Source organism: Numenius arquata, chromosome 3, assembly GCF_964106895.1.
Source record: "Numenius arquata chromosome 3, bNumArq3.hap1.1, whole genome shotgun sequence".
Taxonomy (NCBI): domain Eukaryota; kingdom Metazoa; phylum Chordata; class Aves; order Charadriiformes; family Scolopacidae; genus Numenius; species Numenius arquata.
The window spans coordinates 13736124-13761108 of NC_133578.1; the positions used below are offsets into that span (position 1 = coordinate 13736124).

General features: G+C 41.7%; 1 protein-coding gene across 2 annotated transcripts in view; it reads left to right on the plus strand.

Moving 5' to 3' along the window:
• The window catches only part of TFCP2L1 (transcription factor CP2 like 1), a 32207-nt gene extending 25612 nt beyond the window's left edge, over window positions 1-6595 (plus strand). For both annotated transcript variants that reach the window (XM_074145048.1, XM_074145047.1), the window contains exons 9-15: window positions 991-1039; window positions 1136-1229; window positions 2116-2206; window positions 2884-2984; window positions 3867-4009; window positions 6057-6108; window positions 6558-6595. In XM_074145048.1, the coding sequence (XP_074001149.1) occupies window positions 991-1039; window positions 1136-1229; window positions 2116-2206; window positions 2884-2984; window positions 3867-4009; window positions 6057-6108; window positions 6558-6595 (568 nt within the window). The remainder of the gene's footprint in view (window positions 1-990; window positions 1040-1135; window positions 1230-2115; window positions 2207-2883; window positions 2985-3866; window positions 4010-6056; window positions 6109-6557) is intronic.
• Window positions 6596-24985: the final 18390 nt, after the last annotated feature.

A 24985-nucleotide genomic window follows, 5' to 3' on the forward strand; every position in this document is an offset into this window, starting at 1 on the left:
GGTAGTTTGGGGTGCTGAATTCCCAGTTGAATGGGATGTAAAGAAATAAAAAACACCCCAAATTTTGAGAAGCCATTCCAGAACAAAGGACCAACAGGAGGCATGTTTAATTCATTAATATAGCCATCATAAAGAAACAGTTTTTGTAGTCCTGAAACACCCAAGATGATAGCTGATGACAGAAATATACAGCAGGGTTCCTCGGTACTTCTGAGTTCTCCCTGCAATATATTCTCCCCATGGAGTTTGGCATAGGCTTTCTTTTCCTCCTCTAGGACTCGGCAGCCTTGTTGCCCTCCTGCACAGCTTATTAATTAATCAATGTTGTATCACAAATTTTCAATGAGTGACCTCAACCTGTGAATAAGGACAAACACTGAAAAGACAGAAATTGGCGTTAGTAGAGAGATCTGTTAAGCATTTTCTTCCAGTGGTAGATTATTAATTCTTTGGGAAAATCCTTGACGTGTTGAAATCCTGTCTATGTTTTAGGAGGGTTTAGTAGAAATGTGGTTTTGTGTGATATAGTTAAATTCCAATTTACTATGTTTAAGCTAACTCTAGGGTTGAATTATAAGGTCCTTTATTCAATTTTTGTGAAGAATCATTATTAGACAGTGGATATAGTTAGGGGATTTCTGGCTCATAGAAATTTTGAGTTCAGCCACCCTGTAGGTCACAACTTACTTCCTTAGATGTGCCTCATTAGTTAGTCACCTGTATGGAAAAGCTTGAATGAGGTCAGTAAACTGAGTTTTTCTCTCAGTATTGAGTAGGACCTCAAAAGGCTCAAGTAGAGATTTTTTTTTTCTTTTCTTTTCTTGGTCCAGAGTTTGGACACCTTTTTTAAAATATGAGAGAGAAAAGCCAAGTTGGTATGTAACTTATGACAGTTGAGTCAAATGGAGGAGGGGGAAAAAGATGGACATTGAAATGTAAAATTTAAAATAATTTGTTTTTTCTCTTCCAACTTTATATAATTTTTTTTAGCAACAGTTCTCCAACCCACCAAGTGGAGCTCCTGCCTCCCAGCAATGATGTAAGTACTTGAGATCATGTTAATGTGGTGCTTTTCTTTTTTAGGACACTGGTGAACAGTTCATTTCAAGACCTTCTTATTCTTTTTGCAATGTAGCATCTCCTTCCTTCTGCTTCTATTCAAGATGCCCAGCAGTGGCTTCATCGTAATAGGTTCTCTCCATTCTGTAGACTCTTCTCAAGTTTTTCGGGTGAGTTTAAACAGTCCAATTATTTTTGTCTTTATTCTCTTTTGTAAGTGCAGCTCATGCTTCATATCAATAGCATCTGCTGCTGGCCACTGTTGACGGGATCCCTGGTCTGATCCAGTGTGGTTGTTCTTTTATTCTTAGACTAGTTAACATTTACCAAAACAGTTTGTAGAAATATAGAGTAGGTGAAAACGGAAGAAAATAATTTAAGATGGAAGGGACTTCTTGAGTTCATTAGATGCAACTCCCTGCTTGAAGCAAGTCCAGGGCCTTGTGCAGTTGCATTTGAGTATCTCTCAGGTTGGAAGTTGCACAATCTCTCCGAGCAACCTCTTAAAATACTTCACTATTCTCACAGCGAAAAAGTTTTTCCTTATGCCTAATCAGTGTTTCCCATCTTCTGTCTGCTGCCTCTCATCCTGTCCCTGTGCACCTTTGAGAAGAGTCTGGCTCCATCTGCAGCTCCATCTTTGCTGTACCTTCCCATGACGTAGTTGTACAGAGCAGTAAGACGGTGGAAGGGGGAACTGTTAAAGCCATTGAAACCTTGAGGAGCCTCTCTCAGACTTGCAACAGGATTAAATAACCTGGTGAATGTGACAGAGAAAACTGGGCCATTTAATGGCCAATGTTAAATATCTAGCTTGTCTCCGGGTTGGCTAGAATATCTTCCAGTGCAGCACTGCTCTTCTGGCAGCTTCTAGCTCTCTGTTTCACAATGAATGATTTGCAGTGTACATTTCTCTGAATTTGCAACTTCTCTAGGCAAATCTGTATGATTTAACTTTGTGGATTCTCTCCCCATGCCCTTTCCCGCTGCCCATACATGCAATTTGGAAGCTAAATTTTCTTAACTTCTGAAAAAAAATCAATTTGAAATATGTAGGTGCTGACTTACTGAAGATGTCCAAAGAAGATTTTGTTCAAATCTGTGGGCCTGCTGATGGAATTCGGCTCTTTAATGCAATCAAAGGAAGGTTTGTACTTCTTCCTTCCTATTTTTTTGTTATGGCAGCATCCCTTGATAATTTCAGTGTTAACTAGAAGTTAATCCTGGAGATGTTTAGACCTCCTCTTAACACTTCAGAGAGGCCATCTCAGAGGCTGGAGATCATGATGGTATTCAAATCCAAGCACAGCTCAGAAACATTGCCGAACTCGCACCTGACTTAAAAATGAAGGGGAATAATGTGGATCTCCAGTGGTTTATTTGCTACCAGCTGATAGCTTCCATCCACTTCATATGAGACACAGCCTACAATACCCCGTGTTGCATCTCCATCGCATATAACCAACCAACCAACCAACCCCTGGAGCCTCAAATGATTCTTAAACTTTCTTCTATTGCAATAACACCATAAACTCTCCAGCTGGGCAGGATTCAAATCAGTAAAGGCAGGTATGATGAGCTGCTTGGCAAGTGCTGAAAACTGTTTATTCTTATCTGATCCTGAAGAGATTAAAGTGCTCTGCACTGTACCACCACCTCCCGGGGGGCTCTTACTAGACCTCCTAAGACTCTAGTCAGCATCAAGACTATCCCTTAGTTGGTTCTCTATGCGTAGCCTGAATGTTTCCATCTCTGTGTTTCTAGCTGACTGAAACAATTTTATATCTACTAAATAACTCACTACTGTTTTTTCATAATCCATAGAAATGTAAGGCCCAAGATGACAATTTATGTCTGTCAAGAACCAGAGCAAAACAGGTCCCATCTCCACCAAAAACGAGAAAATGGAGATGGCAGTCTTTGTGGTAAGTTTTTATGGATTTTGTTAAACACTTATCTGGCGAGAAAGCTGCTTTCTGCCCGAGCTCCTGCATGGGACATCTTGGTGTCCCTCATGTTTAAAGAGGTCGTGTTTGTCCCAGTTCTGATACTTAGGCTAGTTTCAGGGTAGAGGACCCAACTTGTACCATCTGCCTGGGGAACAGACCCAACTTACAAGCTATCTGCAGAGTGTCACAGCGAAGTCTCTATTCAGTTCTTAATAGGGACCATAGCATTAAAATGTATCTTCTCATCCACAATTTGCCTTAGACTATGGCTTGTTTGAAAATATTCTGGGAAATGGAAGGTTTGTGTATCTGAGAGTCTCTATTAGAATCTCTGAGAGTGAGGTTCCAATTCTCAGAAATTCAAAGCTTTTGGGGACCCACTGGTCTTAACGATCCCTGATGATGTGTTTTTAGTCTTTAGTTTGTGCCTATGTAGTTAGTGGGATAAAATCTAATAAAATACCACCTTTGAGTTACATCATATCATGTGCTTTACTGTTTAATTGGATCTACTGTAAAATGAAAAAATCAGTAGATTATCCAAAAATATTAACATCTTTATTATAAGAGTTTTTTAGTGCACCATGATAGAAGTTGTCATTAGTCCCTGTGTTTTCTCTGGGCAAAAGTGACCTGTGCTTTATTTGCCCACTGCATCCAAATACTGGGTATTTTTCTACAAATCATCAAGCTGGATATTTGGGGGCTGCTTTAAAGGTACTAGGCTTGTTTACCTACTGTCAAGATTGAAACCTTGATCTTAAACCCATTTGGTTGTTGATATTGAGCATCTTGGTGTTGTCTCTAGTTGCTATTCTGTAATTACTCTGTAATCCTGTAATTACTTTCAACTTGCAGTGTATCATGCAATCTTCTTGGAAGAATTGACCACTCTGGAACTAATTGAAAAGATTGCAAACTTGTACAGCATTTCTCCACAGCAGATAAATCGAATCTATCGGCAGGGACCCACAGGGATCCATGTATTAGTGAGCAACGAGGTAAGGTGTTAAGGCAAACTCTTGCCAGAGCTGTAACAGTTGTCTGACTTCCAAAGTTAGAATGCCCTTTTAAATTATGGAATGAATCTTCAGGGAAGCTTACTTGCAAGCAAGGTTACTAATCCCCACAATTTAAAGCAAATACTTAGACCAAGTCATACGTGCATACCATTGATTTTGGTGTGGTTTTAAGATCTTTGCTTTGTAAAAGAGGGGGTTTTTTTGAAAGTGAAACAACACACAATGAAATTAGCCATTTCATTTTCATGTTGGTTACTAAACATATTCTGAAGTGAGGATCTACAGTAAGAACTTTTAAAATTTAATAGGAAAGTTTCCTGAAGAAGGCAAGTTTGAAAATTTTTAAGACAATGAGTGTTAGATCTTGGCCAGTGATTACAGCCACTGGGTCAGAGTCAGTGCTGTGTAAGTGCACACTATGATTTCACGGACCTCTGCTAGCTGTTTGTGTCCCATTATATGATGGCTTAATTGAGTCAATTCCATTAACTTGCAGGTTAATAGTGAGTTGCCCTTCTTCCTCTGTTTTCCCCCACTAAATTACTTACTCATTCATGCACCAGAATCACTTAAGGAGCTTCATCTATAAGAAACATTGTTAAAACAAATGAAGCAGAGCGTAGGTCTCAACTGGAGCCTAAATTGAAGGCTGTAATGCTTATTCCTAAAGTCTCCTTGCTATTTCAGCCTGATTAAATCTGAAACCTTGATGCTTTATGGATGTAAAGTGCTTGGAGGCAACTCTTGGTAGGGGAATTGCCTGAACCAGCTTGGGTATAAGGCTTTAAGTATTTATTTAAGTCAATTATTAACAATGTCTATTGCTTTTTGTAATAATATTTTTCTTGTTCTAGTACTATAGTGGCAAGAGTGAGGCACTCTATGAATGTACTTCATGCATCATTAGGCATAGACACCTATACTGGCCAGTGAAGTTTGATTTGCGGGAGCAGGGGGTGGATGTTAAACCCAAAAGAGAATAGGGAGATTAGTCTAAGTTGAAAAGGATATTTGGTGTGAGAACTTACAGCTGGAAAGTACTCTTCTTGCATGACATTCAATAGCTAGGAGAAGGCTTTTGCTTAAAGCTAGATTTTCTGAGCTGATCAGAGAGGTTCTTGTCACCTCCCCTCTCTCCCACACAGCATCTACTCCAGCTGTATGAGACATGTTCTGAAGGTAATTCACCTCCTCTGTCCCACACAGCTGCTCTAAGATCGGAGGAAGCATAGACTAAAGATGAAGCTTAAATGGCCATTTCAGATTGGATCTGAAGTCAGCTGAATCTCTTTAATTAGGGTCCTCACAGAACCTGCATGTGTTCTGAAAATCTAGTTGTTTCTCATGAATAACTCAAATAACTTTAGATACTGATCTTGCTTCCCATGATCTGCCTTGCCTTTCATAGCAGTTTCATTAAGATTCCTTTGCCTCAACAAAATACAAACAGGTAAGTTATTCCTGCAAGCATAGCAACTATACTGGTCAAAATAACCAGGTGGACGCTGCTGAGATGACTTTATAGTAACGATATTCCTTTATTCAGCAAGGAGCCTGTTTCTCACCTTTAGATATTATCCCAGATGTTAATGTAAGCTCAGCTGAGCTTCATGGTTCAGCTGAACATGTTGTTAGATTTTAGGAGGACTTCTTCATCCAGTCTAAACTAGTATAGCTTCATTGAAGGCAATTAAGAGCATGCTTTTTAATAGACTAGGTGGAGTGGTATAAGAACTTGCAGGATCAAGAACTGCAAAGAGGATGGTAAAATGCTGAACAAGCCAGATCAGCACCTGGCAAGCACTTTAGTATAAGCTTCTCTGAAGCACATTAGCAGCTGCAAGGACCTTAAATAATCAGTCATGTACTTTAATAATCTTATGGGCAGGGTCACTCAGGACTGTGTAGAACTAGAGACCAAATGTTGTTTAATAACTCTCCTCTGAAGTCTGTACTGGCACTGAAAGAAAGTTGAATTAAATTGCTAAAAATATTGTGTGTTGGCTTCTTTCCTTCTGCCCTTCAGATGGTGCAAAACTTCCAAGATGAATCTTGTTTTGTTATCAGCACATTAAAAGGTATGTATTGCTGCTGCTATTACATGTAGTTCTAAAGATAATTTCTCCCCTCAATTGCACTAAACGTTATCACAAACTCAGTGCTGTTATCCTGAAAAGATAAGTAATCTAATTTGGTGTAAGTCAAGGTGTTGCATCAACTTACACTATGATAGACTGATTGATCTGTGCTTTCATCTCAGTTACCCTGTAATAAAATTTTCATAAATCCATTGATAACACTGACATAAATGAGCAGAAAACCTTCTAGTAAAATGATAAAAGATGACAGTATGTTGTATTTCTTTATGTAAATACTTTGACCTAGATGTTCAATATTGACTTTCATGAGTGGGTTGTGGAACAAGAGTACAAATCATTGCAAACTACCGAAGAAGAAAATCTGGAGTTCTGCATCTGTGCTGTTTTCTAAAAGCAATGAAAACATGCTTTGCATTTCTTTGTTACAGCTGAAAGCAATGATGGCTACCACATCATTTTAAAATGACCGTGCTGCACAGAAAGACTTTAACAGCCTAAAATTTAGTGCCTCACTGAGATTGCTACAACCTAGACTGGAAACATGAAGAATCTTCTGGATAAAATGCTCCTATGAACTAAGAAGTACCAAACAGCTTAAGGAAAAACTTGTTTTTACAGATACACGTTTTTGGTGGTGTGTGGTTTTGTTTTTGTTTTGTTTGTTTCTGGGTTGTTTTTTGTTTTTTTTTTTTTTTAAGCTGGAGCTGAGAACATCCTCAAAGCTTGTACATGTTTCTTCCTCCCTTCCTCCTTCTTCAGTCTTAAAAATTGTCGAGGTTTCTGCTTATTGCTTAGAAACATCTGCCTTGTACTAAAGGGAAATGAAAGATAAACAAAACCCAATTTTCTAGACCCCTCATGGTTGGGTGAATTTACTGTTTATTTACTGATTTATTTACTGTTCTTAGTGCTCTCTTGCTTTCAACACACACCCTGTTGCTGATGGACATAGGCTCCTTTACTCTTTGAGGTGGAAGGCTGGGGTTACATCCAAAAACAGGTTGGGCAATGCAGAGCACAGATTTGGTGCCCAGTTCTCACCCAGAGTGTCAGTCCTGGAAGCCCACACTTAGCTGCTTTCCACCTGTAGATGTGCTCAAAGCCCAGAGACCTAGGTCCATGCTGATAGAGCTTCTGTAATACCAATCCAGCAGAACAATTTTGTAGGGTTCAGGGAGGAACAGACAACCCAAGGCAAGCAATTCACTACCATATTATATCTTCGGCTTTAGAATAATCTCCTTGAATAGAGTATATGAAGGGTTTCTTAGGAAATGTTTTGAACATTGAAAGTTACAGAGCTCATGACAAATTCATACTATGGATTTATTCTAGTCTGCAAAGCATTGATTAACTGCTAACTTTACTGTAACTGGGAATTAGGTTATGATCTTAGTGATTTTTCCCCCTGTTACTCACTGAAGTAAGTAAAACTAAGTTTTGATTGAGTCCAGGTAACGGATCATAGTTGCTGCTTCTTATATTCTTGCTCTTTCACTTTTGACTTCTGTTTCAAATATCTGCAACTATGGTCAACTCCACTCTCCCTTGGTCTTTTGGGACTCCATCCAGGCTCCACTAAGCTGAAAAGTGGCTTCCACTGATGTCAAAGGCAAACTGGATCACACCCTTCTTGCATGTGTGGAGTCATTTCACTGTTGGAAGCTTATTAATAAGGCTGTTTCCCCAACTGAATGTGCATATAGCATCAAATTCTGATACTTGAACATTTAATTTCATCCTGAATTGAGATGGAAAGATGAAATACCAAAAATTTTCTTGGAATGGAAATTTTTCAAAAAATGAGAAATTGTCAGCTGGAAAACGCTGAATAAAATATTCTAGCCTTTTGAAATGGAAACATTTAATTAAATCCATTTGGCCCTTAAAGCAGCATCAGTTTAAGCTACTGTTGCAGACCTCAGAAATTACCATTCAAGTGCCTTGTGTGCCGTGTCTCCCTTGGGGCCCCGCTCTTTGGCTGAGTTACAGATCCCATGATGCTCTTACTGTGGGTTAATCAAAGGGTGAATGCGTCACGAAGCCTGGAGGGGTGCCCAGGAGCCCAGCCTTCTGGGAAAGAGGGGGACATGGAGCCCATGAATTACGGCTCCCAGCTGACACTGGAGGAATTCAGACAGACACGGACTGATATTTTTCTGACAAAAATGATGTGTTTCAAGTTTTCCCAACAGAAATAAAAAGCAAAATATTGAGAAAAGCAACCTTTTTTTCATTAAAAGCATCAAGTTTTGCACAAAAAACCCCACCCATCCCCACTGATTTTTTTTACACCAAAAATAATACTAGAATAGAAAAATCGTGTTACAATGGGAAAACCTTCAGCCAACTCAGCTAATTGAGTAACATTGCCTACTTAGGCACGATCTTACTCAACTGGCTGTCCTGGATGCTCCATGAATTGTAGTGTTTCTCCAAAAAGGATGCCCAGGCTTTGGGGCACTTCACCTCCCCCTGAAGTGAAGGAGCTTGAGGTTTCTTGGTTGAGAACCTGGTTGTGTACATGGGGAAGTTGTACATGATCTGGAGTGAGGGAGGTCAGACAGAGGGGTCGGGGTGAGCTTTGGGGGAAGATACACCTTTGTGGAGGATAGGAAATGCCATCTTTTTGAGAGGAAGGTGGGGCTGTGCCAAGCTTCACCCTGCCTTGGTGCCTGTGTTGCCTCCATGGTTCTGCATCCTGCTCTGCACTGCCATGCATGTAGAGGAGGGCAACTGGAGAGCCCCCGGCCCTGGTCACTGAGGCATCCAGGTTGTGGCCACACAGTTACAGCTGTCTTCCAAAACAGGGAATAAATTCCAGCTGGTTTTCTGAGTAGGTGGGACCAATGTGCCCCACATATAGGGAGCTGCTTGGTTTATTTAGTGGAAGGTGCTTTGGAAAATGTACATTTGCTGTGCTTTTTCATCCTGTTTTGTAATATTGGCCTAGTATCTGGTGTGGCTGTTTTTGGCATGCAACTCAGGTGAATCTGACCTTATGAGAAGCGTTTAAAAAAAGACCTTGAAGTTGCCAGGAGTGTAGTCTGTACCCTATCCACTTATGTGTAATAGCCCTGTAATTCAGGGGACACAGCAATACTGAAACAGCGGTGTGAAGAAAGGATAGAGGTAGCTATGTTCACAGAGTTACTATTTGCTTATTTAGAAAAAAAAAATATAACTTGTTCTTGATTATTTTAAAAAAACTAATCTTGCCCATAAGAAATTATATGTAAGACTCCTTATGGTGTTTCAGTAGCACTTGTTTGATTAATTTTGAACAAAAATAACTCTCCGATAGGGCCTTCTTATATTTAGATTTTAAAAAATAAAATAATTTTGTACTTATATGAGGGTGAATTTGACAATATATCTTGTTTTCCTCTCCATGCTGTAAGAAGGTATACTAGAGTAAACAATCACATAGATTATAAATATTGTCCTGCTGGGTGGGCTCTGCTGTTGTATCTATGTTCACCTGTTTGTAAGGCTGTGTAACTTTAACGTGTGTGTAAGGTCTACTCTTACCTGACAGAGTAGTTCTAGACCTTGCTGAACCTCTCTAGTCCCAGCAGGAATTTGGAGGATTGTGCTTAGTAACATACAGGCCCATGAAGATGGAGGACAGCTGGTTTGGTGTCTAGGAGAATTTGGAGTTGCTTCAACTTAGAATCATAGAATATCTCAAGTTGGAAGGGACCCATAAGGACCATTGAGTCCAACTCCTCACTCCTTTCAGGACTACCTAAATCTAAACCATATGACTAAGAGTGTTGTCCAGATGCTCCTTGAACTCTGACAGGCTTTGTGCCAGGACCAGTTCGCTGGGGAGCCTGTCCCAGTGACCAACCACCCTCTTGGTGAAGAACCTTTTCCTAATGTCCAATCTGAACTTGCTCTGGTGCATCTTCGTTCAATTTCCTTGCATCCTACTGCTGGTCGCCACAGAGAGGAGACCAGCAGCTCTCCCTCTGCTGCCCACCTTGAGGAAGGTGTAGAATAAGATGTATCTCTGAGTGTTAGGAAACATGTTGCACCCTTTTCCGTTGTTGCCTGATGCTGCATAACCAATGGGTGGTTGTACATGGGCAAACTGGCCGTGAACCATTGCGGCTGAGTGGCTGGTGCAAGTGGTCAGAGCAACGTTGTCAGATTAGATTGCTGACCAACATTCCCCTCTGCCTCCCAAAACCATAAAAACAGACCCTTGCTTTGTTGAAGTTGGTGACTTTGTCCATGTGGGAACCAAGCAAAGCCTTTAGGATTTATGTTAGTGGCTTATGTGGAGAGGGAGGGAGAGAGAGAGAGAAACTTGTCTCACCTGTTTAAGTGGCAGGTAATCTAGCTAACTGCTTAGACTCTCCCTTGGGTTATAGAGGATCTGCCATCCCTGGAGAGACTCATTTGCCCTATTTGAGGATGTGATAGTCTCCAGAAGGAGACTTTTGTCTCCTCAAGACTGGAGGAAATGCAAATGATTAGTCTGGGCTAGATGCCTAAATTCTAGATAGGCTAAGGGCAAATGAGATGAGGAGCTACCCCTCATCTAAATATCCCAAAGGGTTCTGCAGTAACTTTGCTCTTAAGCACCTGTTACATTTATTTTTGCCTCTTTTTTTGCTGTTATTGCTCCTGTTTCTTTTTTAAAAAGTAACAAATGAAACCTCCTGCTCAAAGTGATTTAAATGAGACTTTTTTCAGCTCTCTATGTGAAATTTGTACAGCAGACCTTTATAAACTCTGGGTTTTAGGATTACAATGAATAGTATGGTATCCCAAACTGTCCAGCTCTTAGCTTGTATGTATGGTGACAGCCATTATGAGTAGAAGTGGGCTTGGTGGGGATGAAAATGCAGAACCATTACATTATTAAAACCAATATGACTCTAGCCAGTACTACCAAGTTCTCGTCAGAACTGTACCGGCTACTGTACTGCATTATTTCATATGTCACAGCATTTTCTCTGGCAACTGAATAAATTGATACAGATCAGTTTATGACTCCGGTGATGGTCTGAGAACTCATAGAAATGTCCATGATACACAACTGCAGGGCAGGGAAGGGGCAAATAATCTAGTGATAGAAATTTGTGCCATCTGCCTGAGGTGGTAGAATTGGTGTTATTTAAATTAAAGCTCCTGTTCTTTCAGCTTGTCCTGCTTGGTTAATTGGCTAAAATAGAAATAATTCAATCTGGAAAATATTGGAGTTCTCATTGTCTTGGTGTGAAATTTAATGGGTTGAAGTTTCAAGATTTGCAGGTTATAAAAGGATTCTTGCAGTTGTGAAGTCCTGAATGGCACTCTCCTTATAATGAAACATATACATATTATGCATATATATACACACATACAATACAGTACTTTATCAAAACATATATGTGCTGAGTACTTGTGCTCTTTGGCTTTAGCTGGTACTCTGCTTTGTTTAATTGTGGTTCAATGTAAAAGACTCTGGTTGATCAAGCTTTGAAACCCAACCATTGCTTGGGTAGAAATGTAAAAGTCCATAATAACGACTCTAGGTGATTTGGACATGGTATATACACTTGAGTGATGTAAATTTGATGAATTTCTGCAATATAAATCCCAGGCTTTGGTGAAGATGAGCATATTCTTGCACTAACACTGCAGTTCTATATTGCAGCTTCTGAAAATTAGTTAAAGAGAAATAGTTTTCCCAACGCTTTGTAAACTAGTAAGAGCTACTCCCTAAGCAGAACAACCGTATAAAGACTTTCCTAGCTCGATGTTGTATTGCTTAAGCATTGGCTGTAATTCTAACAATCATCTGGTGGATGACTGGGACAGGTTTTTTTTTTTGTTTGCTTTTGTTTTTAACTGTTCTCACAGAGATGCTCGTATTCAGACTGTAGCTTCTCTTTCTCTTTCAGTTATGAAATAGTTTAACTTTATACTACTAATAGAAATATTAAGATTATAAATCTGTTTGACAGCACAGGGTACTCAAAATGGGGAGTGTTTGTTTGGCCTTGATCATCAGTACTGTGGGTGAATGGAATAAGGCAGACTAGAGGTGTATCTTAACATTCTTGTCTCTGTTTAAAAAAAATGGGTTCAGCTGGTGCCTAATTTTTTGTGCATTTCCAATTTGTACCTTTTTTTTTTTTTTTGCCACTCCCTCAAAATTCTTCTGCTCCCTGGGGGGGACACACACATTGGTGAGCAGCCAGTGTGTCCAACTGTTTTAAGTAGCCTGCTGTTGTCCCAGTTTGCTTGGGTTGAGTGTTTATCTTTCAAAGGGCTAGGGGAGTTACCTCTCTTCACTGACAATGCAGCCGTTCAAGAAAGGCGATGCTGACCACGAAGTCGGCGTGACGGGCGAGGGCGAGTGGTGGTGGGTTGATTTGAGGCTGAGGCGTACCAGTTGTGAGTAAATACTGCCACACTCTTTGTCTTTTCGTTTGTTGGTTTTTGGGGTTTTTTGTACATGAATAATAATAATAAAGCATATTTTGCACTGGCTCTTGTACTGTTGTGCAGAAGAAACCTGTATCTAGAATCTGTGCTCCAGTCAAAATGCAAATAAACCTGTTTGTAAGAAGCATGGGTTTTGTCTTTGCTTTGCTTGGTGTGGTTGGGCTCAGGAGAGCCTTGGCATCAGCTCCTCCTTGGCGTGCAGCTGTAAGGTGCTGGGTACCCTCTCAAAATCAGTGGGACTGGAGTTTGCCAACTGCTGGTGACAGAACATCAGCCATAGCCGAATGTCCTGCAACGCTTTCTTCGTGTTGGGACTGATTTCACATCTCTGCAGCACAATGCAGTGACCAGTTTATATGAGGAGAAACGCCTAATTCTTACAGAAGCTGTGACAATGGGCATACGCTTCAGTGAGAGCACAAGCTGTGTTTGACAGTTGGCTTTGGTCTTGCAGTGCTCAGAGGGTACAGGTGTTTCAAAGCCTGGTCCTTGGTGACATCAAAGATGAGCAAAAAGTCCTTCCTGTTAGCAATGCTCTGTCCCATTTAGCAGCTGTTAGACACACACCGGAGAAGAAGCAGTGAGGTTTGGAAGTGGTGCATTCACAGTGGTTTGGCTGGGAACACTTCAGTATCCTCCAAGTGTTAACCCATAGATATAATGGACATGGACCTGTTGTAGCGGGCCCAGAGAAGGGCCACAAAAATGATCAGAGGGCTGGAACACTTCTCTGATATGGACAGACTGAGATAGTTGGGGTTGTTCAGCCTGGAGAAGAGAAGGCTCCGGGGAGTCTATTGCGGCCTTTCAGTACTTAAAGGGGAACCTATAGAAAAGATGGGAATGAATAGATGAATTAGATGACCTTTGGAGGTCCCTTCCGGCCTGGACCAATCTATGAATCTATGAATCTATGAATATTTTGGCTTTAAACTAAGAGAGGGAAGATTCACACTAGCTATAAGGAAGAAATGTTTTACAACAAGGGTGGTGAAACACTGGAGCAGGTTGCCCAGTGAGGTGGTAGGTGCCCCATTGCTGGAAATGTTCAAGGTGAGGCTGGACAGGGCTCTGAGCAACCTGATCTAGTTGAAGATGTCCCTGCTCCTTGCAGGGCAGTTGAACTAGATGGCCTTTACAGGTCCTTTCCAACCCAAACTATTCTATGATTCTATAATAACATACAAGTTTGGGAGATTGATAGATGTTCAGTGTCATTTCCCAGATGGAGAAGATAGAGTCCAGTTTGCAAATGGTATCTTCCAGCACCCAAATTTCACATTAAGGCAAAAGAGAGGGAATGGATATACTACCATGTAAGGGTGCCTCTTAATCCAAATTTCAAACTGCTGACAGTTTGAAAGCTTGAAAGCAAGCAGCTTCTCCCAAGATCTATTTGACCTCAAGAGCAATTTTGGCTCCTTTCTTTTCCTGAAGACATATTTGAATTGTAAAACTAGAAAATGCAGCATGTACTTGTTTATGTATCAATTCATATGCAAAGTATAAGGGCACAGATGACATTCCTTGAGTATGATAGGTGAGAATTTACTATTTTTCCCTTACTGGTGACTCAGGCCTCCCTGAGAAGAGGAAAGGGACTGTCTACCCTAGTTTCTTTTAGTTTAAAGTTTCACCAGAGGTTAAAATCCAGCTATCTGAAGCTGGATACGGTGAAGCATTCAACTGCTTTGTGCATGGTTAGGAAGCATCATGTCTCACAGGACTGCTGGGATTCAAATGGCTTCTTCAGCTTCAGCATTGGTCCAAGTCCTCTTGCAGGCAGCAGCAGGGGAGCTGGGTGGGTTGTGCTGTGATGGCAGGGTGCTGGTAGGCACTCAGGGTTCCAAGGCTGGCATTTGGGCTCTCCAGGGCTGGCTAGAGGGTGCTGAGTGTATAAGACCACCTGCAGCAAGTGCTTGGTGGCCTTATGAGCCCTGCCAGCTGCATGGGACATCTCTGAGGCCCTTGAGGACACAGGCCAACCTCTCTCTGAGCCCCCCAGGAGCCATGTGAGCATCGTGTGCACAAGTGGTTCCCACTGAGCTCCATGCAAAATTATCCCTCTTCTCCTGTAAGCCTGTCCCATGAGCTGGCAGGGGTTGGTAAATGCAAAAAGGAAGGTTGTTTATCTAAAATTGCCTAATAAAAGGTGCTTAAAGACAGGGAAAGGGGTAATGCTGCACAATTTAATTTCTATGGGAAACACACCAAGAGAAGCTTATAAGGAAAAGACCTCCTAAGGAACATACCCAGAAGTCAGCAGCAGCCATAATTAAGGCTGGACAGGAGCTGAAAAGAGGTTTTCATGAATGAGGAGAGCCAAAACCTAAGATTGGAGCTGCTTAACCAAAGCATTGGCCTAATCTCATCTAAATCCTCAACAGCAAGCAAATATTTTGAAATTAATTTTCCCATTTACAAAACAATGCAGCCTTTCAGTTAAAAGGATTAGCAGGCAGGGAAATAACATCCCTCATACTCTTTCTGTAAAGAGGCTAAATGCTTCCAGGCTTACCTGAGTAGGAAAGATTTGACACTGTAATAATTTAATTTTTTTTTTTTTTTTTAGCATATTGCAGAGGCTGGTTGTCCCAATCAATCTGGTCTTTCGGTTCTCTGCTCCCAGAGATGTGTGGCCCAGGGAGGCAGGGCAACCACTGGGCTTTGGGGTGCACCAACCTCTCACATTTCAGGAGGGAACTAAGGTGCCAAATGTTATGAATCTGCCTAGGAGAGCCCAACAGGTTGTAGTGCCTGTCTTGGCTCATCACACAAAAAAGATGTCCTTCCTCCCATTTCTTGGAGAGCAGTGACACGAATTAGGCTCTACATTTAATGTTATGCTATGCTGGTAAATTGGAGCAACAAATAAAATCCACTTTGGATCCTGTTGAGTAAGTACAGCAAAAAGAAAGCTGGACGAAAATGATGTTTTAAATAAACCAAAATGAAACATTAAAAGACGGCACACCACCACCCTGGATGAAAACATTGTGCCCTGCACCCTCCCCTGAGAGGATTAGTGATCTTGGAGTACCAGATCACCTATGTCCTCATGTTGGGACATGTAAACCAGCATCTGCCTGCTCCCTGCTATGGATATGGAGGCACAGGGCTCTGATTTGTCCTTCTTACCTCTGAGGGTGCCTGAGAGATATGTTGAAAGTGCTGCTCATTATGAAAATATATTCACTTTTTTTTTCCTTTGCTATATAGTTTTTTTAATCCTAAAATCTTCTAATTTTGACTGTTGCAAACAGAGCTGCTATCGATTTTGCAGCTGAAAAAAAGCCTCAGTTCTGATTTCACTGATATTAAATCATAAGCAAGTATGATATAGCTGGAAAAAAAGATTGATTAGCAAGAATCCCAAATTAGCCAAGCACATTAGTGACTGAGAAATCATTTTCCAAGGGTGAAGATTTTTTTAAATGCTGAAGTTAAGACTGCTTTAGAGAGGAGACATGCTAGAAATATTATGTTGGATAGATTCAAATGCAACATTAGGAGGAGTTTCTTCATGAAAGTGTTTTCAAAGCTCAGCATCTCCCAGAAGAAAGAGTTTCTGGATGGTTGGTGCCACTTGGGGAATTAAGATCTCTGTGACATCACCTAACAGTTTAACCTGTGGTGGTAAAATCAGGGAAAAGTTGAGTAAAAAATGAATACATGACTTTTTATGCAGGAAGAAAAATGTGGCTGGAGTAGCCTGGGAAAGGAAAACTCAGCATGAAAGCATGGAGGTCACATACATTAAGCCAAGTGCGTGCTTTGGCACAGCTGTCCCGAGGACAAAGAACATTGTCCTGTGCAAAATTATTCCAGAACCGCCCACAGTTTCTTTTTTCCAACAGATTTACCTCATTTCATGGCGGTGCCTATGTGGGCACAACTTTTGTTTCTTGAGCAGCCATAGTTATTTAGTGTCACATGCATGGCCTGAAAGAAATCAAGTGACAACATGGGGATAAACTTGGTGATTGTTGAAATAATTAGTGGCAAAAAAAAGGAGAGGAGTTCTGCTGTGTTTTTTTCAAAATTTTTGGCTCTCTTCTGGCTCTGCTGGTCCCTGCTGATGGCTTTGCAGCATCCCTACCATGTCTGCAGAAGAGGAGTACTTGTTCCCAAACAAATATGCATACAGCCATGTTGCTGGTTTAAATGTGGATCCAGCTCCTGAGCACCTTGTTCAGAAATGCAACCTACTGACAGCCTGCTCAGGAGGACACCTCTCTCCATAGTTGTTTAAACCAACAAAGGGAGTCTGAAAATTTTGTAATGAAGGTGGGTAGGAGGGTTTTTCACTACCAGCTTCTGCCACTTGGCTTGGGTGCCTGGATAAAGGGAACCCAAGACTTGCAGCTAGGCTGTTCTGACTAGTTTCTGGAGGACACCATGTCTCTTTGTGGATGATACAGGGTATTTCATGATACTAGCCTGAAGCGATGGCTGAAACTGAGTTGTTGGATTGTCCCCTGGAGTCTCATCTTTGGGCACCTTTTTAAGGACTAGTGACTCCTCATATTTAAAGTAGGTTATTTATGGAATTGTTGGGTGTCTGGTTGTCATCAGAAAATCTACTTCACTGCTCTGTGGTTAAAATTAACATCAGAAATAGTGTTAATTATTTGGATGCTACTTCTTCACTTCTATCTTCCCCCAAATAACTAATAACTGTACATGCTATTCCAAGATTGTTTGGGGAGGGGGTTAAGCCAGCTGCTGGTGTAAGGATGTCCTCGCTCATGTGAAGTCACGACAGAGTAGTCATTATGCTTCATGATGGCAGCCAATGTGACCCAAAATAATCAGAGGGTTATCTATCAGCACCCCCCATGTCATTCCTGGTGGATAATTGTCTGACTTGACCTTAAATACTGTCTGTATTGGAGAGTAGAGTGAAGCCCACTGATGTTACTGCAGCAGTAGGAACAGGGGTGGGATGTTTTAGTCCTGTTTTGCGTGTCCCTGTCTGAACTGGATCCCAGCTAAAGAAATGGTCTCCAGCCCATTTGCCAAGGGGAATTCAAGCAAGTCCACCACCATTAGTTGATGGTGACTAAGGCAAGGAAGGAACTTAACTTTCACTTCAAATCCAGCATGAATAATTTTTAACACCCTGAGGACAAAGTGGCAACAAACCGTTGACTCACTTTGAAACTCAGCTGACCGGTGGCAAATGGCTCACTAAGCAACCTGTGGGAAAAGGAGCATTCACCCTCCCATGTTATTTCTGTGGTTGCACCATGCCCTTTGTGCAGCTCAGAAACCACAGAGAGGTGCTTGGCATGAGGACCAAGAGCTGGACATGATGGGCAATGGCCTTGGCTGAGCATTAGTGGGTCACTACGGAGGGAGGAGGGACCACAATGGTCCTGCCCCATATGTACAGCTGAGCGTGTCTGAACAACGAAGAGGATCCTGCTGTTTCATGCAAGAGTGATGCAATTTTAGTTTGGGTTGGTTTTATTTTGCACTTTCCAATTCTCTGTGGAACAGATGATTGTGGTCACCTACTGGCCAGCTACACAAGCAGAGCAATTGAGAAAATGAGCCTTTTGATTCTTGGAGACTCCCATTTTAAAACAATGAAACAATTTTTCCTCTCTCTTGAATGTCACTGAGTAGCATTAATCTGTTACCTTTCAGGCTCTTACACCTACAGGTGATGTCCTTCTTGGTCTCTCTCAGAGAAGAAGTCCTAAAAAACCATAGTTAAATGCAAAGACTCTGAGCCCCAGTGGTGCAAAGAGAAGGACCAGGAGCTTGAACTGAGCACCTGGGCCAAGCATATGTGTTCATTAGGGCTTGGTGGCTGTGGAGAAGAGCTAGCCAGACTGCCCAGGTCCACCAAGCTTCGCAGGAGGGGACAGCCCATCAGCAGGAGGGAAGGGCCATCAGGGGTCCTTTTAAACTTGCTTTTATAATGAAATCCTCAAGACATTACAGCATTGTGGAAGTCAGAAAACTCCAAACCATCAGATCCCTGATAAAGTCCTGACCGGTTGCCACCAATCCTGGTTGAATAAATACGGGAATATGTATGAAGGTGAGTTCAGGCGTAGAATAAGAGATAATAAATATAAAATGCATACATTAAAAACAAGAAATGAAGTTTTGCTTAGCACACTCTAAGCACTGGGAGAACGGTAAGAATTTAAACACCATGTGCATTACCTAGTTAATAATTGACCTAAATACAGAGATCTGTTGTGACACTATGTGTGTTGTCTGTAGTGTCTGTTTAGGGTGTATCATTAAGTGTTAAGACAATTTTTAACTTGATTCTTTCTCTAGAGATTTATAGCTGAAGCCAGGATATGCCATTAAGTAAAAAATTAACAGGCCATTTTGGTAGTACAAGACACTAAATCCCATCCTGGCAGAGCACTGAACCCCTTGAGGCTCTGAATTGCACCCTGGGGTTATTTCTCAGCCATTTTGCCTGTCACCTTGCACAGGTGCCAGGTGTGTGGAGGGCATGGAAGCCTCTTATTAGTAAGTGTTGGGGGCTTTAATTAAGAATGGCCTTAATAGTAATTAAATTAAATAATGGCCTTAATTAAGAATGACACTTTTTAACCTACACATTTGACATTTTTGGGAGATCTTGAAAGGCAGCCAGGGCTGGAAAACCCTTTGTCACCAAAGCTGGAAGAATATTCCTGGGAGACGCAAACAATCCAGCATCCAGCAGGTGTTTCTGCAAGTTTTAATTTCCCAGATTGTTCCATGATGGGGTCAGCCTTACTACCACAGAGACAAGGAGCCCTTCCTACAACTGGTCAGGGGACCTGGCTTTATAAATTCAGCCACTTCCCTTCATAGGTGGCTGGAGGAGGGGGCCTGTCCCAGGTGAGTGGTTGAAGAGGCTGAACTTGTGTGTTGTTAACCTCTGGCATGTACTGTACTTCTTGCTGGACTTTATTATGCTCCTTAAAGGTCTGTCCCAGGTGCACCAGCTCTCACTATGTGAAATTCACTATTGCTTTCCTCACCCTTAACAGTATTTTCCCCACGTCTCTGTCCTTCTCTCTCATTTTGTTGGGAGCTAGCAGTGCCTGGTCCATGCCAGCTGTGCTACAAGGCTTTGCCGTTTTTGCAATGTGTGTGACTTCCTTAGGAATGAAGGTAATGGCATAGCTTGGAGAAGTTTTATGAAGGGAACATCTAGTGATCCTGATGGTCTTTTTCTAGTGAGTGATGCCCCATCTGCTCTTTCTACCTTGTTTCTTATGGTTCTGTGTAACCTGAGGTTTTGTCTATCCAGTCGTGTAAACAAGGCAACTCATTAATTTTGCTCATTCAGAGCAAACCCCATCTCATCCTACCTGTCCAGGGGACAAAAAATGGGCACACAGGCAAGTAACTTTCAGACCCCAAACCATAAAGCCAAAGTCTTGGGGTAGCGAACAGTATTGCCTGCTGCTGTAAACTGTGCTGATGCCTCCTGATGTGGCTCACCTGTGGGTCTTTGATCTGTTACCAGCCCAATGCTGGTTGTGTAGTTGTTGACATTGGTGGGAGCTGCAGAAGGATGCAATTAAACTAATTACAGGCTGGTGATTTTGCACTCAATGAGATAATTACTCTTGAAAACTGGCAGAATGGATGAAACTTGCTCCCAGCCTTAATATCATGTTTCAGTGTCTTGCCAGAATATGTGATTGACGTCAACCTGTGATTGTGACAAATGCTATAAACTCATAAAATAATTTAGGGTGGAAGGAGTCTCTGAAAGTCATTTGTCCCACACCTTACTTAAAACAAAGCTAGTGCAAAGGCTGTTTGGTGTTGTGTGGGGTCAGCAGGGGAAAGCCCATGGCCACCATTAGCCAGGAGATCAAACCAAAGATCATAATGCCCCATTCTTGCCTCAGATAATCTATGAATGCACTAAGAAAAGCTTTTGTCTTTCCAGTGTTGGGTGGGAGAAAAGTAAAATAACACAGGCATGCCAAGCCATAATTATCTTTCAGTTCATCCCTTAAGAATTACTATTTAAAAATTAAATTGGGATATATTTGTTTACTTAATAATTTTTCGCAGCAAATAGAAAGAATATAACTTGGCAACCGCTGTCTACTAAGTCTGGCAGTTCTTGTGGAGATGTAGTTGCCAGCTAACCTTATAACTTGTCACAATGGAGCTGAACACATACTAGTTGCAACTAAAAATTGAAGGTTTTACTTGCTAACAGTATTGCTTCACAGTGACAGGTGGGATTGGCAGTGTGAGGGGTCTAGTGGGCTTTAAGTTGGGGTGAAGCTGCAGCGGATGAGATATACCATACTGTATGGAAGCCTTCCTGACTTGCATGTGCTGTGGCACAAGGCAGCGTATGCTGCATTTTGAGTAGCTTAAGATACCTGTGCTGAGAAGATGTTAAATCTCCAAACTAGGATCTCATGCAATTGGCTGTGTGCGCTGCAAATTCCCAGCTCTGCTTACTTGCTCTGGTGTCCCACGTAACCTAGATGTTAGGTGCATTAAATCAGCTTTTTTTATTTTTTATATGGCATAAGAATACACAATCAAGAGGAGAAATGGCTGCAGAGTTGGTAGGTAACAGAGACACTTATCCTTAAGTTCCAGGGTTGAAGTAAATGAAGATGCAAGTCATCATCCTTTCAGTGCTTTTGCATTTGAATGAAGAGGCTACAATAGGCAGGACTCTACCATGAAACCAAGACAAGTCTTACAGGCTGAGTCTGGCTCAAAGGCCTTCATGCCTTTCCTTTGAAGGAAAGCATGATTGTCTTGTTTCCCATCAGAAAAAAAAAAGGGGACAATTCTAGCAGGTACTTCGGCAGTTTCCTCAATCAGCTGAGTTCTGACCATGGGCTTCACATTAAAGAGCCCAGTCCTAAATGTAGCACTCTCATGATGGGCATGGGACAGACCCTAGGAAGGTTTTGACCTTTGAAAGACCTAGAATGTGGGGAACAGCATAATCTGATGATAATAAGAAAAAAAGATATATATATTTGGGTTTTTTTCCCATTTCAAATCATACCTAACATATTTGCTGCTGCAAGTAGTTCCTGGTAACATTACTGAAGGTCTATGGGTGCCAGGGTCTGTTGTGAAGTGTGGTGTGGATTTTGACCCTTCAGTGGTGTGTATGTGTGTGTCTCCTTTTTGCATCTCCTGTTATTCGTACAGACTAACTAATCTGTCTTTTTTTCTACTTACCAGTCCCACTGATTTCAAAAGGACTACATGCGGGAATAAACCTAAGCAGCTGTATTGTGAGCTCTTTTAGATGGAAACCATCTTTTTATCCCACCTTAAGTCCAGAGCTGGCAAGTTGAGCTTCTGATCCATTGCTATAGAAACTATTCCAATGTCTTTTTTCTGAAAGGCTGAGTAAACAGCTTGTTTTCCAAAAGACGTAAATCAGTGTTGTAAAGAATATTTCTTTCTTGTGTCAACTTCACTGCTCCAGTAGTAAATGCTTTTGTGGAAATTAATTTTAAACTTCCCTCAAATGGTTGACGTGTTTGATACGGTTTTGAGAAAGGGAAGACTTCTTTCTGTTTCATAGCTGGTAATTATTTTTTTTAATAATCTATATTTAGGGATCAAATACCACTCAAAACTGTGACTCAGCAAATGGTAAATTTAGGTTTTGCCATTCAGAAATACTCCTGCCCCATTTCCAAAATGGGATGTTCTGACACAATTCAACTGACTTTTTTTTTTTCTTTTTCTTGGCAAAGCATAATTTAATTCATTGTTCACCTCAGTAAATGAAGGGCAGCAGAGCAGGGTAGAACACCAATTGCCTAAGGTACATTTTTGTTTATTAAGTTATTTAGCCTGTACACTTTGTTCTCACTGCTTTGAGTATGCAAAGTGTCTTCTGAAAAGGTATCTGACCTAATGGCTTGGCCAAAGCACCTCCTGGCATATTGCAGTTGTGCATGTTGCAGGTCTTGGCCTAGGAAGGATGTGGTTTTGGACAGCATGTGATATGCGTTGTAACTTCAGCTAAGAAAGAGTACAAAAAAATCCCAAAGAACATCACTCGTTTTACTACTTGAACTTTGGGCAAACTGGCTTGACTAGATCTTCTTGTCCCTTGGATACCCATGTGTCCCTCATAGCTAAATAGCTCATTAGCTGCTCTACTAACAGACTGCTGTGCAATCTCTCCCCATCTCCCAGGTTCTTCCCAACAGCCTAGGGAGACTGGGGCGTGCTATTCCCCTTGTTCAGTGAGGAGAAACTAAACCAAAGCGGTTTAGACTTAGAGCCTGTAAATTACATGGGTACCTGACTCACCTCTACACCATTTGGTGCCTGGATGCTATTGTGGATCTGGGGAGAAATGACTTACCCATGGGCTGAAGGCCATGGCAGAGCAGAGGTTTGGTCCATAGTCCCTTGAATCCCAGTGATTGCCCACACTTCAGGGTAGGTCTGTCTACGAGGGTCAGCAATTACCGATTTCCATGGCAATAGCTACAAGTCTAGATTCCTCCTGCTTTACATAGACAACAGAAGTCAGTGGCATATGAGAATTATAGCTATGGCTTAAGTAGAAGAGACTTTTAAAAGCAGCCTTGGATCAAGTTTTTAAGAATTTCCCTTTCAGGAGGAATGAGATGAGTATGCAGGGCTGCCCTTGTATAACCTGGACTTGGCTGTAGCTATGCCTGGCACTGGACAGGGGCATCAAGACCCATGGAAGAAGGCATTACACTGGATAAATCTGAATGCCTCCTGGCTAGGCTTGCAACATCCTGGGGAACAGCTCAGTTGTGATCTGTAAGGTTAACAGCAATTTACCTAGTATTAGGATTAGGTTTAAGCTCAGTCTTTATAAAGCATGTCACAGACTTGTTAGTTTCTTCATATATGTTTAATGGGGTGCCTTTGAGAGAACTTGGTAGGGTGTAGTGTCTGGTGGTGGGGAACTTAACATTGTCAAGGGTGAATTTTCTCAGTGTGCGACATGCAGCCATGTTTGGTTAATATGCCCTAGTTCTTGCAAAAGTTGCTGGAGAAAGGGCAAAGGTTTTTTTTTTTATGCTTTTGTAGTATTTGGATGGACTTTTTGGGGAGTGGGTGGTTTGGGTGTTTTTCACTGACACTTTCTTATGAAGATTCTGTAATGTCAGCACAGCTTTGCTGTGGCAGAATCCTGGGATGATATCTGCACTAGTGAAGCACGGCGAAGCTCTCTTTACCACAGGCAGAAGCTGTGCACTGTATGATTGCTCAGTGTTTGAGTTTCCCATATACTGTAACCAAGAGCATCACCTCAGCATTGGTGAGTGAAATAATGCTGTCTATTACAGCTGGTCAGGGGGTGCATCCCACCACTGAAAACCAAATATTCAGTATATATTCTTGAGCAAGGACTTCTCTGTAGCATCACATAGCATGTGATACCCATGGACATTTCTCTTTGAAGGGCTGCCTGAATGCTCTGGTGTTCTCAAGCAGATTCAAATAGTTCACAGGTTAATGAAATATTTTCCTTAAGTAACTGCGACTAAGCTATTGGATTGGTTTTGCTTAAAAGCTGCAAAATCAAGTGAGGTGTATGTTATCCTTCAGCAGGAAAACTGGAATGTTTCTGTCAGCTTCCTTGAGGGTCACTGGAACAATACCTTGAGATGTTACCAAAAAGAAACTCCTGCTGCAGCAAATAGTGGGTGAAATCATTCAGGAGTACTCATGATCATAGCAATTTAAATCTATTGATCTTTCTTTGTGCTCTCCTTTTCCACCTAATTTGGCACAGCTCTACTGCCACTTGGTTGCTGATATTACAATGCAGGGGTTGATAAGCACTTGCCAGCATTCACAAACTTTTCCATTCCCACACTTTACAAGCCCTGGCCATTTTTCAAACCTGTCATTTGAAGCCGTTTGAATCATGGACGAACAATGACAAGTGAGGGAGAAAGTGTTACTACTGATATTTATCCAAGAGCCTCCTTTGGTGCAATTATGAACTGGGAAGATAAAAAGTGTGGTGGAGAGAGAGTGTATTTGGAAGACAGTCATGCATGGAGGTTAGCGCCCTGGAAGAGAAGCCATACAAGTGCTGGATTAACACCAAGCAGGTATAGAGTACCGCACCATACAGACTGGACCCTCCACATGGGAAAAAGTAGCAAGGGAGAGCCCTGGGACAAAGGGCAGGGAGCCATGGCTGCACCAGTTCCCACTGTCACTGGAGATTTAGGGCTCAGAGGTAGGACTCCCTGCCCTGTGTGGGTAGGAGCAATATTTCATCCTGCTGCATGGGTAAGGTAGGAGTCACAGGCAATCAGAGCACCTGGTGGTGAGATTTCCAACCTGTGCTTCCCATGTCTTCGGAGACTTTGTCAGCCTGTGAACTACCAAGAGGTAAAATCCTCATGTAGACATTACAATGAACCTGCTTTTCATT